Below are 18,686 nucleotides of genomic sequence, written 5' to 3'. Positions count from 1 at the left end.
AAAAAACATAACCATGAAAATGATTTGATTTGATTTTTTTTTCTGTTCAATTTCAACTACACAAACTAAGCCTTTTTGTGTGGAACCTTGCGCAAGCTTTAACAGTTGAAGATATACATGCAGCAAGCTTGCAGATATGAAAACATGCTTGCAGGAAGTCTGCACAATTTAAGATATACATGCAGCAAGCTTGCAGATATGAAAACATGCTTGCAGGAAGCTTGCACAGTTGAAGATATGCATGCAGCAAGCTTGCAGAAATGAAAACATGCTTGCAGGAAGCTTGCACAGTTGAAGATATGCATGCAGTAAGCTTGCAGAAATGAAAACATGCTTGTGGGAAGCTTGCACAGTTGAAGATATGCATGCAGCACGCTTGCAGAAATGAAAACATGCTTGCGGGAAGCTTGCTTGTCTATGGGATCATGCACATAAAAGATCCCTTGCTGCAAATCGAAAAGAGTAACCTATGAATTGGCGACAGCATGTTTCCTCTCCATATATATCTGTGTGGTCCTTTACCAGATGTCTGACGCCATATAACAGTAAATAAAATGCGTTGAGTGCATTGTTAAATAAAACATTTCCTACCTTCCTTAAAAGCACAAGGAACGGGGCTACAAATTAATATGTCCACGGAGGAGGTTCAATCCTGCAGCCCAAAGCACGTACGGCAAACACTCTACGGACTGACCTAGACATTGCCACTTTCCTTTACGAAGGAAGAAGGAGAAATTGCCATGACAACCAGGTGTCAGATGGGCAATGACAGTGAAGATATTTGTGCCCTAGTTCCCAGGATGTAAAAAATGAAAGAAAAAAACAAAAACGATACTGGAAATCACCAGCTATTAAGTTTCTTACATTAAAATCTGTAAGAAGAAATACTAGGAAATAACATGAGAGGGTAAAAATATGTCCTTAGAACCTTCCAGAAGCCAGTAGGGGGTGCCATAAAGGCAACTACTTAGTTAATTCTTTGATCCAACCTGGTAAATGTTAGCACATGTCAAAAATAAAACTGTGTGAAAAAAACAATATACAAAAGAAAGAAAGAAATGTTTTATTTAACGACACACTCAACACATTTAAATTACGGTTATATGGCATCAGACATATGGTTACGGACCACACAGATATTTGAGAGAGGAAACCCGCTGTAGCCACTTCATGGGCTACTCTTTCTGAGTAGCAGCAAGGGATCTTTTATATGCACCATCCCACAGACAGGATAACACATACCACGGCCTTTGATGTACCAGTCGTGGTGCACTGGCTGTGACGAGAAATAGCCCAATCGGCCCACTGACAGGGATCGATCCCAGACCGACCGCACATTGAGTGAGTGCTGTACCACTGAGCTATAACCTGCCCCAGAAATATAGAAAACCACAGGCTAAATTAAATTAGCACGTTAAAGTTACAAAAATTATCATCATTAATTTATTAATAACTTTTTTTTTTTTTTTTGTAATTTATTTTTATTTTAATGTCTAAAGTCCATTGTGCATAAATATTAAAAAAATTGTTTAAATGGCATGTCCTTTTCTACTACAATCCCTTTTAGCAGGTTCCACGTTATTCAGAACCTGTTCATGTATACAGTGTGCGATTTTGAGGAGAGTCTGGGAGCCCCGAGGATCGCAAAAATCATATAGGATTCTCTAGATTGGCTAGCTTACACGCCTGCAGGGCTCGTAAAAATTATTTAAACAGATTACATTGATTCTTCAAAATGATAGTCTACATATACATGTATCTCAAAATCCTGGGAAACCAGAGTCTTGAATAGCGAACTTTTCCATGGTTTCATGCAAAACATTTAGTGTATCTTCTGTTCTACTGGAGGCGTACGGCAGGGCTCGCTGGGTTGGCTGTGGGTTCTGAAGATTTGCCAACAGGGAGACCGTATGACACTTAAATTTTTCAAACCCAAATCACACACTGATGTATATATATATATATTAATAGACCACAATATGTGGTTCAGCTCATTTACACTGTTTGTGTATTTAGAAATACACCAATTTAATTTGATTGTTTATAATATACCCATGACCCCTGGTAGCAAGGAGGTGGAACATAGCCCAGTGGTAAATTTAGCGTTCACTTGATACACGGTCAGTCTAAGATCGATCCCCATCGGTGGACCCATTGGGCTATTTCTCGTTCCAGCCAGTGAATTCTATGGTTATATGGTGTCAAACATATGTTTAAGGACCACACAGATATTAAGGGAGGAAACCAGCTGTCGCCACTTCATAGGCTACTCTTTTTGATTAGCAGCAAGGGATCTTTTATATGCATCATCCCATAGACAGGATAGCACATACCACAGCCTTTGATGTACCTGTCGTGGTGCACTGGCTGGAATGAGAAATAGGCCAATGGGCCCACCGAAGGGGGTCGGATCACAGACCGACCGTACATCGAGCGAGCGCTTTACCACTAGGCTAAATACCGCCCCCAAAGAATAACAGAATTTCACCTGCCAGGTATATAGCTTTTCACAGGCTGTTATTTCAAGCCCTGTGTTTTGATTTCCACTCAGTTACCTAATAAAGTTTTGTTCTGTCTAACGACACCACTAGAGCACATTGATTAATCAGTCATTGGCTAATGGATGTTGAACATTATTGTAATTCTGACAGTCTTAGATAGCAAACCTGCTACATTTTTTCCATTAGTAGCAAGGGATATTTTATATATATATCATAGCACATACCATGACCTATCACATACCAGTCACGGTGTATGGACTGGAAGGAAAAATAGCCCAATGGGACCATCAACAGGGATCGATCCTACACCAACCTAACATTCAGCATCAGCCTAATATTTTACCACTAGGCTATGAGAATGTATTAGGACAAAGTGTAATTTAAGTGAAACGTTACTAAAACTAAAAATTCAATACCGGTGTGCAACCTTGACACTGCAATGTGGCTATGGATGGGCCTTACTCAGCATGTTACGATTTATCAGACACACACACACACACACACACACACACACACACACACACACACAATAAGTAAAGTGGCCACATGTCACAGAGGACCTGACAGCTGGAAGCAATAGCCACACATGTATACAACAGTACAGCACTGAGCTGAGTAATTAGTATTGCATGCGATACATACACGCGTATGTGTGTGTGTGTATACAGTATATGGAACATTTTTGTTTAGTACAGTGTCGCGATTTGCTACACAAGTTCAGGGATTGCCACATGATTGTAACACAATGTTAAACAGGTGTTGCTAATCAATTTTCAATCAATTAACAAGTGTTGCTAATCAAAATAGTCCGTGTGGCCTGTGTGGGTGTATATGTAGTGCAGGGCTCTACATTAACTCTGAACACTGACTTTTCCTGTCCTACTTATGCTGTCCACATATTTCTGTTGAAAGTGTCAAGCAATGTTTAAATTGATTTTCAGTGGACATGAACAAGTTGTTAAACAAATAAATTGTACTACACCCAAAATCATGTGTTCGACACCCAAAACTACATGTCCTACACCCAAAACTACTTGACCTATACCCAAAACCACTTGCCTACACTCAAAACCATGTGTCCTACATCCAAAGCCATGTGTCCTATACCCAAAACTATGTGTCCTACACTCAAAACCATGTGCCCCACACCCTACACAAGCCATGTGTCCTACACCCTATACCATGTGTCCTACACCCAAAACCATGTATTCTACACCCTACACCCAAAACCATATGTCCTACACCCTACACCATGTGTCCTACACCCAAAACCATGTCTTATGCCAAAAACATGTGTCCTACACTGAAAACCACTTGTTCTACACCCAAAAGCATGTGTCCTACACCAAAAACTATGTGTCCTACACCCAAAACCATGTGTCTTATGCCAAAAACCATGTGTCCTACACCAAAAACCACTTTTTCTACACCCAAAAACATGTGTCCTACACCCCAAACCATGTGTCCTACACCCCAAACCATGTCTTATGCCAAAACCCATGTGTCCTACACTGAAAATCACTTGTTCTACACCCAAAACCATGTCCTACACCCAAAACCATGTGTCCTATATACCAAAACCATGTGTCCTACATCCCGAAACCATGTGTCCTGCACACAAAACCATGTCCTACACCCAAAACCATGTATTCTACACCCAAAACCATGTGTTCTACACCCAAAACCACTTGCCCTAGACATGAAACCACAAATCCTAGATACGAAACCACTTCCTACACTCAAAACCACTTGTCCTACACCCAAAACTACTTGACCTACACCCAAAACTACTTGTCTTACACTCAAAACAACCAAAGTAAATCTTAATTAATGTAGATTTCAATGGAGTATGCATGCTGGAGTCAAATTTTAATTGGGGGTGGGAAGGCAGGACAAGTGTTGCCTCAGTTCAATAGCAGCGCTAGATTAGGGCACCAAGGCAAGTTGGAGCAGGGTTTGAAACTCATCACAAAAGTATGGTGGCCCCTCAAAAAATATATGGGCCACTAAATTTTCATTTTAAGTGGTTTAAACTTGCTTTAGGTAGCCGAAACAAAAAATATTTATATTTCAGGTTTGTTTTAAATATGTAATTGAAAACATTTAATTATCAATTGGATTTGGATAACAACCTTTTGATGGCAAAGATATCAACATACATGATATTGAAATGAGATGTTTTGAATGGTTACGAACAGTGTCTTTCAGTGTTCTTATTGAGTGAAAATTAAAGTTGGGCAGCTGCACGACAACCACCCAACCCTTAAAAAAACTACATAAAAGCAAATAAAAGGAAAGCTTGGTTATCATATATTGTTGTGTGTTGGTCTACCCCTTGTTATGCCCTCGGTATCTGGTGCAAAAATGTTGGTACGATACATGTACAAGTGGGCTCATCTTTTATGTAGTTGAACCAGAGGTATTGTCGGTCCAACTGTGAAATACACCCCCATTCGTTTTGGTAAACTTATGAAAGTTTTATTATTATTTTATTAAATAAAGATTTCAAGATCTCTAAAAAAAACAAAAACAACCCCAACATTTTGAGTGATTCCTTAATGTGGGATAATATTTTCCTGTTATTTTTATTTCTATCTTCTAGCTGATAAAAGATTGTCCAAATAATATTTCTTGGGCGACTAACGCCAGGTCAGGTAATTTTTAAACATGCTCACATACCACTACGGTTTTGAGCATGTCTGTCATGGGGCCGACCTCTGGATAGCCAGAAATATGACCCATAAGGCCATTATTTTTTAATATTTATGGTCACCCAAACAGGACTTTGGTCGCATTTAGCGACCTAGCGACTGGCAGTTTTGAACCCTGTTGAAGGGGCACCAAGACAAACCATGACATTTTCTTCAAAAGAAGAGTACAATGGCAACTTTCGAACAAGTTTTCTCAGACAAAAATGATTTCACCCTGGTTACTTGGGATCTAGCCTAGATATACAATTTGTTGGATACAGATGCCGTTTATCATATCACCGATGACAATTTTACTATTTTTTACATATATATATAACATGGAATCTATGGGAAGGAAGGAAGGAAGGAAGGAAGAATTTTTTTATTTAACAACGCACTCAACACATTTTATTTACGGTTATATGGCATTGGACATATGGTTAAGGACCACACGGATATTGAGATGAAACCCGCTGTCGCCACTTCTTGGGCTACTCTTTTCAATTAGCAGCAAGGGATCTTTTATATGCACCATCCCACAGATAGGATAGAACATACCACAGCATTTGATATACCAGTTGTGGAGCACTGGCTAGAACGAGAAATATCCCAATGTGTCCACCGACGGGGATCGATCCTAAGAATGTATGGGACGGGCATGACGGCAAACCAGGTACTGCAGCATTTCACTTGCAGTTTACAATGTACAATATTCACAGGGCCTTAGATTGCATCAAAATCGAGGTGATGAACATTGTGCCCAAAATAATCACTCCCAAATTAAGTACAAACATGCTGACGTCAAAATATTTCATCTCAAAACCACTGAAATGTTAAGTTGAATTACATTAAATTAACTTGAAAAGTACCGGCCTCGGTGGCATCGTGGTTAGGCCATCAGTATATAGGCTGGTAGGTACTGGGTTCGGATCCCAGTCGAGGCATGGGATTCTTAATTCAGATAACGACTCCAAATCCTGAGTGAGTGCTCCGCAAGGCTCAATGGGTAGGTGTAAACCACTTGCACCTACCAGTGATCCATAACTGGTTCAACAAAGGCCATGGTTTGTGCTATCCTGCCTGTGGGAAGCCCAAATAAAAGATCCCTTGCTGCCTGTCGTAAAAGAGTAACCAATATGGCGACAGCGGGTTTCCTCTAAAAAACAGTGTCAGAATGACCATATGTTTGACGTCCAATAGCCGATGATAAGATAAAAAAATCAATGTGCTCAGGTGGCGTCGTTAAATAAAACAAACTTTACTTTACTTTAACTTGAAAAGCATTGCTGAATACTGACAACTCTGCAGCAGCTGTTAATGACAGTTCCGAACTAAAACGACTTTCCTGCAGTCAGAAAAGAAAAAAAAACCCACTGTGCCCAAATAATTGAGAACTAAAGACCTGATTCAGGGAATAACAACAGAAAAGAAGTGCAACTAAGGCACTGCCATGGTTGTGTATATATATATATATATATATATATATATATATATATATATGATTCATCACAAGTGTTTTTTAATACAGAAAATATCAACCAAATCTATGTTAATCAGTATACTGATTAGATGAGGTTGCTAGCGTACATATTATTACAAAACATGAGTAGCAAATTCCATTTATCCTATAATACTTCTAAATTAACATTTTAATTTGAGTAATTTCAGTAAATCAATATTCTGAAGTCGCCTCACCGGTAATATAACATCATTATACAATCACGTACTTCAACAAAATCTCAACAAAACGTTACACTCAGATTTACAAGTCTTGTTGGCTGCAAACAAACGACCCATTGACAGCAAAACATTGTTAACAAGAGTCAGTAATGGTAAACATCAAATGGGTTTATGACATTGATATTATGGGTAATTTATAGGATAAAAAAACTGGTCTAAAATAAACTGTGGTGTTTCATTGTACATCAATTGACACCACGCCCAATAAAACCATGCATGAAAAACTAAATGTAGAGTTCACAAAAGTTTATTGTTCTTTGAGCAGATCCTATCTCGAGCATAAAGAATTATATAAACACCAATGAATGACTCATCTCTAATGTATGAAAAACAAGATACTGTTAGCTTTGTCAACAACAGAAGAAAAAAAAAAAAAAGTAATAATAACAATAGCTTTAAAAAATATAGTAATAACTAATACAGATATGAAAATACAACCATGTCCATTTCAGGTCATTTGCTTATGTACATATACCTTTGTACATCATTAGTAACAGTATGTCACGTGTAAAACGAATGATTACATCATACACCTGTTCTACAATACACACTTTTTAATGAAATAAAATAGAAAAATTACCTAACATATTTACTACATTTTACATGTACGTTTTGTGACTGGTGAACAAAAGGTTGTTGGTTTCATAGCTGGATACATTAACAAAGACCCCCACAGACAACCTGCTAACATCAATGTGCCACGGCAACCAAACCCGTTCATGGAAACAGCTGATTGCTCGACCCTTAGCTGCCTGGTAATTCAGGCGTGTGTCAAAACAAACCAACTGACGTTTTCTCCTTTTACGGGTTAGGCACTATTCGAAGTATAAACCTAATACTACATTATCTTTTTGAAAAATTGGGGTTAGCTGGTGTCTCAGTGATGAAAAATTCCATTAAAAACGTTCAATGACAACGAAACAGATGTGAATAAACACGACCAAAAATCAAACAGAAAAAACGTCTGCGTGTATAAATAACGTTTACAAACCTTTTTCGGGCTTCATAGCTGTCGGACTACCCTAGATCCTTCCCAGTCATGTAGAAGAAGCCGTCTGCTTCACATATTGGCATTTATGGTGAACAATATCGGTCCGAACGAAGTGGCTTGCGAGTAAAAAGTGGCTATGTAACCTTCTGTCATCCAGGCTCTCGTTTGTGAATAATATTGTTCCCATCCGGGTCACGTGACTTCACGGGACACCTCGCAAAATGTAATTTTACCAGTTTACACATAATCACTGTTTACAAAACTTGGTGTTAAGTGTCCCATGATTGCTTCAAAAAAATTACTGTAAATTACATTTAGAAAAGTTCCATTTGTATTCTATTTTTAACGCAACCACCTAGTTATGACCTACGACCCGACCTCTTTTGACCCGATTCCGACACAGTGACCTCAAGAAACTTCAGAATTTTGTAATCGTTTTTTTAAATTCATAGTTATCGTCAGTTATATGAAACCATATTATAGCAAGCAGTAAAACGTTTAACAAATAACTACATCCTATAACTGTTTTAATTGTGAGCAAAATACCACGATACAGGTTGTTTAATCAATCATCATTTTTCATTGATGATTTACAATGCAAGGGACGTAACTCTAAAGTCGGAAATAATCCTTTTAAAAATCTGTAATTAAAGGGACAATTTCAAAGTTTTATAATGACATTAATTTTCTCGTGAAATGTAAAACGCATACCTTGAATAACGTGCAAACAAAATATTACATCCAAATAATTTCGCTTATTGCTATATATTTTTATTATTATTATTGCAAAATCCAAGAAAGGTGCATGGCACACAATAACACAGTTTGAATTTGAATTGAATCCCCATATTGATTCTCACTCCAGCCTGTGCACCATGACTAGTATACTAAAGGCCATGGTATGCGCTATCCTGTCTGTGGGATTGTGCATATAAAAGATCCCGTGTTACTAATGGAAGAAAGGTAACGGGTTTACTCTCTAAGATTCTATGTTAAAATTACCAATGTTTAACGTCCAATAGCCGATGATTAGTAAATCAATATGGTGTCATTAAACAAAATATTTTTTTAACTTTTTTAAACTCCTTATTGAAAAAGAAGTGGCCGCCATTTTAATGGATATGTGATAAAGATCTTCTCTGTACTTTATACCAAGGATTTTCAAGGAAATCGCTACAAACCTGTAAGCTCTCACGTTTTTACTGTCAGACATAAAACGACGTTTTCATCTTCAAGATACCAAATCTCACTTTCTTAAAATGTCGAAAACCCTGGACCCAGCTTTAGGGTGAATCTCACTCCTTGAAACATTGACGGTTGGCAGCTCTTCAACTGTTTATGCAGAGGCAACACCTTATAGTTTTAATATTCTTGGGTTCATTAATTATGCAAATATTACAAGCGGTTAATTATCACGAAAATATAATACAGTCAACTCTCGTTATAGCGGTATTCGTGTATATGCAAAAATAGCTAAATATATCATTTTCAATTTTGAGTACACACCTTTTTAAGTATAGGAAAGAAAGAAGTGTTTTATTTAACGACGCACTCAACACATTTTACTTACGGTTATATGGCGTCAGACATATGGTTAAGGACCACACAGATTTTGAGAGGAAACCCGCTGTCGCCACTACATGGGCTACTCTTCCGATTGGCAGCAAGGGATCTTTTATTTGCGCTTCCCACAGGCAGGATAGCGCAAACCATGGCCTTTGTTGAACCAGTTATGGATCACTGGTCGGTGCAAGTGGTTTACACCTACCCATTGAGCCTTGCGGAGCACTCACTCAGGGTTTGGAGTTGGTATCTGGATTAAAAATCACATGCCTTGACTGGGATCCGAACCCAGTACCTACCAGCCTGTAGACCGATGGCCTGCCACGACGCCACCGAGGCCGGTTTTTAAGTATAGGAATAAAAGGTATGCCCTATGTCTAATATAAAATTACTATAATACCTTGGACATGTGTTTGAGTGTTATTGTCAGTTGTCTATTCAAATTCATTTTTATCGAATATTAAATGTTCAAGTAATAAATGAATTAAAGGTGCAATTTCAAAGTTGCATAATGGCAACTTTTCACCAAAATTATTTATTAATGTACCGCGTTTGCTTTGAAATGTCAACATTACACCTTGAACTAAATGGCCGTAAAATTACAACCAAATAATTGAATTTACTAGTAAACTAAAACACAAACAAATAAACAAACAAACAACAAATTTATTGAAAAATCTTTAAATGACCGACGAGATTCGGTGCATTTAACTGAGGCAAACACTGTTGTCTTTATGTAACTCATCTGTCTCTAATGGCCCAATCTAGCTGCCAGTAGTCAATCTTAGTTATTATTATTAGTATTATTATTACTATTTATTTATTTATTTATTTATTTATTTATTTATATTGTTGTTAAAGGTGCAGGGTTACCAGAGCATTTTCAAAGTTGGCAGTGCCATATTTCGCTTTTTTTAACTTGTATTGTTGATAAGTAACTAATTAATCAATCCCACATATAATGTTTGCATGTTTAACGTAAACGTATCAAAATTGTAAAATGATGTCACTCGTCATGAATGTGCAATTCAAATTTAAACTGTGACGGCATGCGCTAACCTATCGGCCACCTTTACTGAGGTTTTCAGTAATATACTATAATAAAATAATAGTAATAAATGAAATTATTTGGATACAGTTTGTTGTGGGCATGTAATTCAACGTATTATATTTAGATTTCACAAGAAAAATTTATAAATATATTTGTCATATATATTACATGCAACTTTGTGGGGTGGGTTTAGTGCTTGCCTCAGGTGCTTGCGTCGCAGGACCGAACCACCTCTGTGGATCTATTTAACTATTTTTTTCTCTCGTTATTACCAGTGCACCACAACTGGTCGTGGTATGTGCTTTCATGTCTGTGAGAAAGTGCATATAAAAGATCCCTTGCTGCTAATGGGAAAATGTAGCGGGTTGCCTCTCTAAGACTATATGTAAGATTTACCAAATGTTTGACATTCAGTAGCCGATGATGAATGTACTAGTGGTGTTGTTAAACAAAACATAGTTTAATTTTATGCAACCTTGAGATTGCCCCTTTAAAACATTTCACGCTCGCAGTAGATTCTGTGGTGCTCTTGTTATTTACGGAAGAATTTGCACTGGAGCAAACGATGGCCTCCGAAACTGATACAATATTTGGAAAAATATTGCGTAAAGAAATTCCAACAAAATTTATTTATGAAGATGATCTGGTATGCAAAGGGTGTACATATTTCTGGTTGCCACATTTAGTTTATAATGTTATTAATTTGTATGTTTAATCCAATGGGGCAGATGGGTTGTGCGACACCACATGTCGTGACATGATAAAATGAAAGTGTTACACGTGACGTTTGTGTACTAGTGACGCCGGGAACTTTTGTTCATCAAGATAAACGTATCCAGCACGATATTTATTATTGTGATGTTTATTGCTGTGCTCCACAACTGGTGTAACAAAGGCCGCGGTATGTACTATCCTGTCTGGGATGGTGCATATAAAAGATCCCTTGCTGACATGCTGTTAATTGAAAAGAGTAGCCCACGAAGTGGCAACAGCAGGTTTCCTCTCCTAATATCTGTGTGGTCCTTAACCACGTGTCCGACGCCATATAACCGTAAATAAAATGTGTTGAATGCGTTGTTAAATAAAAGATTTCCTTCCTTCCTCTCAATATCTGTGTGGTCCTTAACCAGATGTCCGACGCCATATAACCGTAAATAAAATGTGTTGAATGCATTGTTAAATAAAACATTTCCTTCTTCCTCTCAGTATCTGTGTGGTCCATAACCACGTGTCCGACGCCATATAACCGTAAATAAAATGTGTTGAATGCGTTGTTAAATAAAACATTTCCTTCCTTCCTCTCAATATCTGTGTGGTCCTTAACCAGATGTCCGACGCCATATAACCGTAAATAAAATGTGTTGAATGCGTTGTTAAATAAAACATTTCCTTCTTCCTCTCAGTATCTGTGTGGTCCATAACCACATGTCCGACGCCATATAACCGTAAATAAAATGTGTTGAATGCGTTGTTAAATAAAACATTTCCTTCTTCCTCTCAGTATCTGTGTGGTCCTTAACCACATGTCCGACGCCATATAACCGTAAATAAAATGTGTTGAATGCGTTGTTAAATAAAACATTTCCTTCTTCCTCTCAGTATCTGTGTGGTCCTTAACCACATGTCCGACGCCATATAACCGTAAATAAAATGTGTTGAGTGCGTTGTTAAATAAAACATTTCCTTCTTCCTCTCAGTATCTGTGTGGTCCTTAACCACATGTCCGACGCCATATAACCGTAAATAAAATGTGTTGAGTGCGTCTTTAAATAAAACATTTCCTTCCTTCTGTTTCAGTGTGTGGCCTTTAACGACATTGAGCCCCAGGCTCCAGTTCACGTGATCATCATCCCCAAGAAGACGATTTCACGACTAGCAACAGCGGAGGAGGCTGATGAACAGGTGCGTAGCCTCGTTCGCCTATAAATCACTTTTTTTCTATCAAAATATTACGTATTTCATCCCATTGGGCTGTTTCTCATTCCAGCCAGTGCTCCACAACTGGTGTAACAAAGGCTGTGGTATGTACTATCCTGTGTGGGATGGTGCATATAAAAGATCACTTGCTGCTAATCGAAAAGAGTAGCCCATGAAGCGGGTTTCCTCTCTCAATATCTGTGTGGTCCGTAACCATATATACAACGCCATATAACTGTAAAATAGAATGTGTTGAGTGCGTCGTTAAATAAAACATTTCCTTCCTTCATATTTTAAAAATTGGCGAGACGTAGGTCGGTTTGGGATCGAACCCTGTCGATGGACCCATTGGGCTATTTCTCGCTCTCCAGCCAGTGCACCACGACCATGGTAATTGGTATGTACTATCCTGTCTGTGGGATGGTGCATATAAAAGATCCCTTGCTGCTAATTGAAAAAGAGTAGCCCATGAAGTGGCGACAGCAGGTTTTCTCTCTCAGTATCTGTGTGGTCCTTAACCATGTGTCGGACGCCATACATGTATAACCGTAAATAAAATGTGTTGAGTGTGTCCTTAAATAAACAGTTCCTTCCTTCATATCTTAAAAGGGGAAAGTAAATTACACCAGAAATACGAGTTTTGGGATGATACATGTATTTCAGGTTTTTTTTTGGTTGCATTATATTCAGTGTGCGCCGTCTTGTTTTAATTGTATCATTTTTAGAATAGCTTAATTATCTTTCAAACTGTGCAACATGGCTTGTGATTAGGCAGACGTTTTATATGGTTACTGTGTACGAGATTAAAAAATTTGGGCAGTATCCCATTTGGATACTAACATTTCAAAATCTGGTATGCCATCTGATAATTTAGTATCCCACTTAAATGAAATTCATAAATAACATCTAACAAACGTGGACGACACTGTTATTAACTTCACTAGTAAATGATGACTTTCATTGTTTCAGCAAAAAATAAAAACGCAGGATTAAAAAAACCCCACAACATTATGTGGTATCCCGGTGGGATACTGGGTTATTGAAGTCTGGTATCCAAAATTAAATTCTGGTATCCCCAGGATATTGGGATACCGTTAATCTCGAACACTGGGTTATATCCGGGCTTGAAGCGGCCTGTGGCCAGATTGCTAAATGTCCAGTTTGTGCGATTTAAATATGTAAAAAATAATGGCATTAGTTGCCCAAATAATATTATGTGGGTGATCTGCTTTAGAGCTATAACATACGAGCTGCTATTAATACTTGTATTGCACATTAAAATCTTGCTTGTGGTTCTTTTACCACATCCATTATTACTTTTTGGACCACCATATTTTTTGGCGAGTTTCGAGCCCTGTTATATGTAGGCCTATTTCCATTTTCCCCAGTTTTAGGTTAACAAATTTAGTAAAAACCGTCTTCAATTTGTTCTTAATTTCTAATACCCAATTTTGGAATAATTTTTTTGTAAAAAAACCTCATAAATTTTGTGTTATTACCCGATACCCAATTTTGAACAATAAAAGTTTATAAAACAGTCGTAAATTTGTTTCAGAAAACTGCAGCATTTTCGCAGCTTCAACATACATCTAAAGCAAAATAATACTTAGCTAAAAAGTAATGATCACCGTGGTATTTCAGACCTTTGAAAATTATCACATGCTATACCTACATGTACTTAAAGGCATACTGTCACAGATTTAAAGACCTCATTTCTCTGAAAATTTATAATAAATGATAATTAAATTAATGTTTGGAAACCAAATCTAGCTATCACATCACCATAACTGAACCATGATGGAGTAAAATCCATGTCAACCCTCTTGGCAGTATTAGCTTTTGAATTATGAACCATTGCCATAATTCAATTATTTGTACAAAATATCATTAGTAAGTGGAGTATGGTGGTTACATAGATGGTTGAATAAAGTACATTTAGGGACAAATCAAATATATATTTGTTTAAATAATACTTTGTTAGGTCATTTAATAGGTCAGTGGTCTGTGACAGTATGCCTTTAAAGCATGAAAGATGATAAACGATTTACCGGGTACTTTCAGGGCTTGAAATAGCAGCCTGACAAAAGTGAAAAACATTATATTTTTTTAGACTTAGCACTTGAAATAATAATCCATCCCAAAAATTCAACCTCTGCAATTAAAACCGTCATAAATGTTTTTGTTATTACCCGATACCCAATTTTGAACTACAAAATTTTATAAAACAGTCGTAAATTTGTTTCTATTACAATTTGTTTTTTTAAATTCTGAATTCATTAACTCTTTTTTCTGCATTTTTTTTCAGATTATGGGTCGTCTTGTGATAGTTGCTAAGAAACTGGCTGCTCAACTTGGTCTTGGCGATGGTTATCGTCTTGTTCTGAACGACGGACCGAAAGGCGGGCAGACGGTTTACCACCTTCATATGCATCTACTTGGCGGGCGACAGCTAGGCTGGCCTCCCGGATAAAAACATCAGTGCCCTCATTCCAATAAGTTATTTCGGTGTCAACAAACAGTTTGGTGTGCTGTTACAATAGTTAGATCTGCATGTAGTCGAAACATTTCCATATTCAGTACCATTGTGTTCTTCTGGTTTGTTGAAAAATAAGTGATAGCTTTTCTTGAATTGCTGAATAGTTGTTGGTAAATATCTCTTCTTAAAGGGGAGGTCTCAAAGTTGCATGATTAAACCAAAAATATTTATTAAAAAATTTATTAATTGTAAAGACCGGGCTAGTTCTGGCATTCGCCATATTCACCAGTTACCAAATTTTAATTTGGTGAAAGAATTGCATGTAATAACTGATATTTTGTTGGAAAAGAAGTTTTTCTGCAAATTGACTTTAATTATGTACTCGCGACACCCATATTTAGTTAAAGATTTTTGTGAAAACCACTGTTTTATGCACAACATTTTACAATTTAAATATTCTTGAATTAAGTTTGTAACGGATATATTTGGTATTAATTAATTATTAGTTATTTATACATGAAAAAAAAAAATGAGTTACGTGACTTGCAACTTTGTCACAGTGCATTACTATTTTGGTATTCCTTAATTATATAAAGATTATACCGGTATGTGGTATCGATTAATTTCTAGATATTTATACATATAAAAAATAATGAAATAAGACATTTGCAACTTTGAGAATGCACGTTTAAGTTGATTGATTCTGTAATGCTTTAAAAATAATTTGCCATTATTATTTTTATTTTTGTTTGGTTAAAACAAATTAAATTTGCAACACTAATTTTCATATAAAATTCACTAAATACTTCACCAGTTTTCTTTTTGTTTCATTCCACTTAAATCTTTGTTGAAAAATGTGCCTTACTTATTGCTTGTTTGAAATAATGTGCTGTATGTAATCCTCAGGGGTGGGAATTCTCCTCGGATCAGCTGTTTTCCTCTCATGGACATTGCGTTTCCTTGTATTTTAATCGTCCTTTCCTCCAAAATGTGTCAGATGGCACAGATTTTAACCTAGGATTTCAATAGTTTCCGGGACCCGTCTAGATTTCCTATTTTTTACAGTTCACCAATTCCCACTCCTGAATCCTGCATTCAGGTGTGCTTGTAATTACTGTTTTGATAACTTCCCACTTGAAAATTGCATCCAAAACACTCCTGAACTTGTATTCCTAACCTGTGAACTCTGAAGAAGAAGAAGAAGAAGAAGAAGAAGAAAAAAAAAATACCAGAGCAACCAGGCGATTAAATGTTTTGATGATAAAAATAAAAGCATACACCTTTAAATGTTCCATCAAAGATGATCGATCAGTGCAAAAATGGTGTGAGACTATTTGTAATTAAAATCCTGTTATTTCAATTTGAGAAATGACGTAATTCATAAAATTAATCTACTTTGTTTTATTAGTAGTGAAAACAGCTAAATTTGTGAGCGAGATCTATACGGTGTTGTTGATTGTTTTGAGGAAAACAGAACTCCTGACAAGTGAACCCAAATACAAACAAGTTGTAATAGTAATTTGAAGCACACCCTAACACAGCATATTACAGTGAAACCTCTCAAAACCGGACCCTCTACTAACCAGAATTCCCTTGCAACCGAATGTTTTTCATAGACCCTTTTTAAATATCTGTGCAGAAAAAATCCTCTGTATACCAGGGTCCTAATTCACAAAGGTCTCTTAGGCTCTGCTAGACAACAAATCATCCTCTTTGTAAGTCTTTTAGCTTTGCACTGTGAGCTCCGAGGCCATATAACCATAAATAAAATGTGTTGAGTGCGTCGTTAAATAATTTTATTTTTTGTTTTTTTTATAACCGTAAATAAAATGTGTTGAGTGCATCGTTAAATAATTTTTTTTTTTTTTTTTTTAACCATAAATAAAATGTGTTGAGTGCATCGTTAAATAAAACATTTCCTTCCTTTCTTTCTGCACTGTGAGATTGCAAAGTTGGGAGTTTAGTGAATTAGGACCCTGATACCTCTTAAAATCAGACTTTTTACTTGATCCCAAGGGTGTCCGGTTTTGAGGAGTTTCACTGTATTAATCTTATTATTATTAATCTGTTTGGGCTACTTAAATATTAAAAAAATAATGGCATTAGTTGCCTAAATAATATTAGGTGGGCGATCTTCTTTAAAGCTATAACCTATAAGCCACTATTAATATTTGTATTCCACATTAAAATCATGCTCGTGGTTCTCTTAACATAATTTGCCAACATCCTTTATTATTTTTTGGGCCACCATATTTTTTTGTGAGTTTCGAGCTCTGATATATACATGTACCCGGTAGATTAAAGAGAGATCTACTAGTATCCACTGAATTATATTGATGAAAATAGATCGTTCAAATGATTGGTATTAAAAGTGTTGCACATCAAAGTTCACAGTGTTTGTACATGTATATACAGTTAAGGTAACAATCTTCTGATTTTATTGGTGTTGGTAAAATAGTTGCAAAAATTAGCACGAGCATAAAAATTTGTTTTGGTCTTCCTAACTGTTATGATATGCAATTGAATGTATTGGCAGATCTTTCAAATAATGGTTTGCATTCAACACCTATATATACTTTATATGTTGTACATGTACAGTGTATTTGAAATGAAAGATTTGTTTTCTAGTTTACAGCCATGTTCAGTATTATCACATACATAACTATATACAATTAAAAGACCTACCCTGTACACACAATGTTTATTTGTACGGCGAAGTTGATCATTCTGTGGTGCATTGGTTTACTTGTTGCTTTGTGTATGAATTTATGTATTTGGAAACCTGACATTAGTTTTAAAAATACTTTTGAAAATGAAACCAAACTATAATACCATTCTAGGTATCCTTTGTTTCATCAATAGTATCGATAATATTACAATGAAAAACTCAGTATTAAAGTTTGAAAAAACCCCCAAAACACGGCTTAGGATATTTTTTTTATCAGGGATGCGAGCTACACAGAAACACGTAAATGCGCTTTTCCATTTCGTCTAAAAAACCACACATGATGTTTAATACTGTTGACCACACAAGGTTCATTTGCATGTTTTCACGGTTTAAAGTTTATGTGTCCCTTATATTATAAGTTATAACCAGTTTAGATTTGTTAGCATTGAGTGCAATTTTTGGCAGTTCCAGGGGTTGCAAACAATTTTCCTTGGAACCTGGCCGCAGTAAACTTTTTTGTTCCACACCTCTCACATCCCTGTAATATATATAGCTGAGTTTTTAAATACTATAATTGCTGATAACTATTTTAAAATGACATAATCAGTGTTTCAATGCTGTACTAACAATTATGACTAAAATAAATGACCTTGTTCTGAACTCGTTTCTGTTTTTACTTGTTATAATGCTCACAACTAGAGTAACATCTGTAATTAATGCACCAAGTGAAGGCTGCAGTCACTAGTATATTAGACGAGTCGCACATGCGAGTTGATTGGAAGAAGGAAGAAAATATTTTATTTACGGGTTATATGGTGTCAGACATATGGTTAAGGACAACTTATATTGAGAGAGGAAACCCACTGTCGCCACTTCATGGGCTACTCTTTTCAGTTAGCAGCAAGGGATCTTTTATATGTACCATTCCACAGACAGGACAGCACATACCATGGCCTTTGATGTACCAGTCGTGGTGCACTGGATTGAGCGAGAAATAGCCCAATGGGCTGCGAGTTGATAGGCTTCATGATGTTTAAAGTAGTAAACACAAATCAGTTCACTGTATTAATGAGTTGTTTATTACATATT

At 36.5% G+C, this 18,686-nt stretch overlaps 2 protein-coding genes across 2 annotated transcripts in view; one reads left to right on the top strand and one right to left on the bottom strand.

The window, feature by feature from the left end:
* LOC121373831 (protein FAM214A-like) overlaps positions 1 to 8,069 on the bottom strand; it is a 69,813-nt gene extending 61,744 nt beyond the window's left edge. Inside the window, exon 1 of the mRNA XM_041500606.1 lies at positions 7,923 to 8,069. Within this exon, the coding sequence (XP_041356540.1) occupies positions 7,923 to 7,938 (16 nt within the window). The 5' untranslated portion in view covers positions 7,939 to 8,069. The remainder of the gene's footprint in view (positions 1 to 7,922) is intronic.
* A 3,006-nt stretch (positions 8,070 to 11,075) lies between these two features.
* Positions 11,076 to 18,257, top strand: LOC121373205 (histidine triad nucleotide-binding protein 1-like). Its single transcript, XM_041499682.1, has 3 exons — positions 11,076 to 11,182; positions 12,334 to 12,438; positions 14,759 to 18,257. Exons 1-3 carry the CDS (start codon positions 11,102 to 11,104, stop codon positions 14,921 to 14,923), a joined length of 351 nt encoding a protein of 116 aa, XP_041355616.1. The 5' UTR covers positions 11,076 to 11,101; the 3' UTR covers positions 14,924 to 18,257.
* Positions 18,258 to 18,686: the final 429 nt, after the last annotated feature.

This window comes from Gigantopelta aegis, chromosome 5 (genome assembly GCF_016097555.1).
Source record: "Gigantopelta aegis isolate Gae_Host chromosome 5, Gae_host_genome, whole genome shotgun sequence".
Lineage (NCBI taxonomy): Eukaryota > Metazoa > Mollusca > Gastropoda > Neomphalida > Peltospiridae > Gigantopelta > Gigantopelta aegis.
Note: the sequence above shows the minus strand (reverse complement) of the source record. Positions and strands in the feature narration are given on the sequence as shown.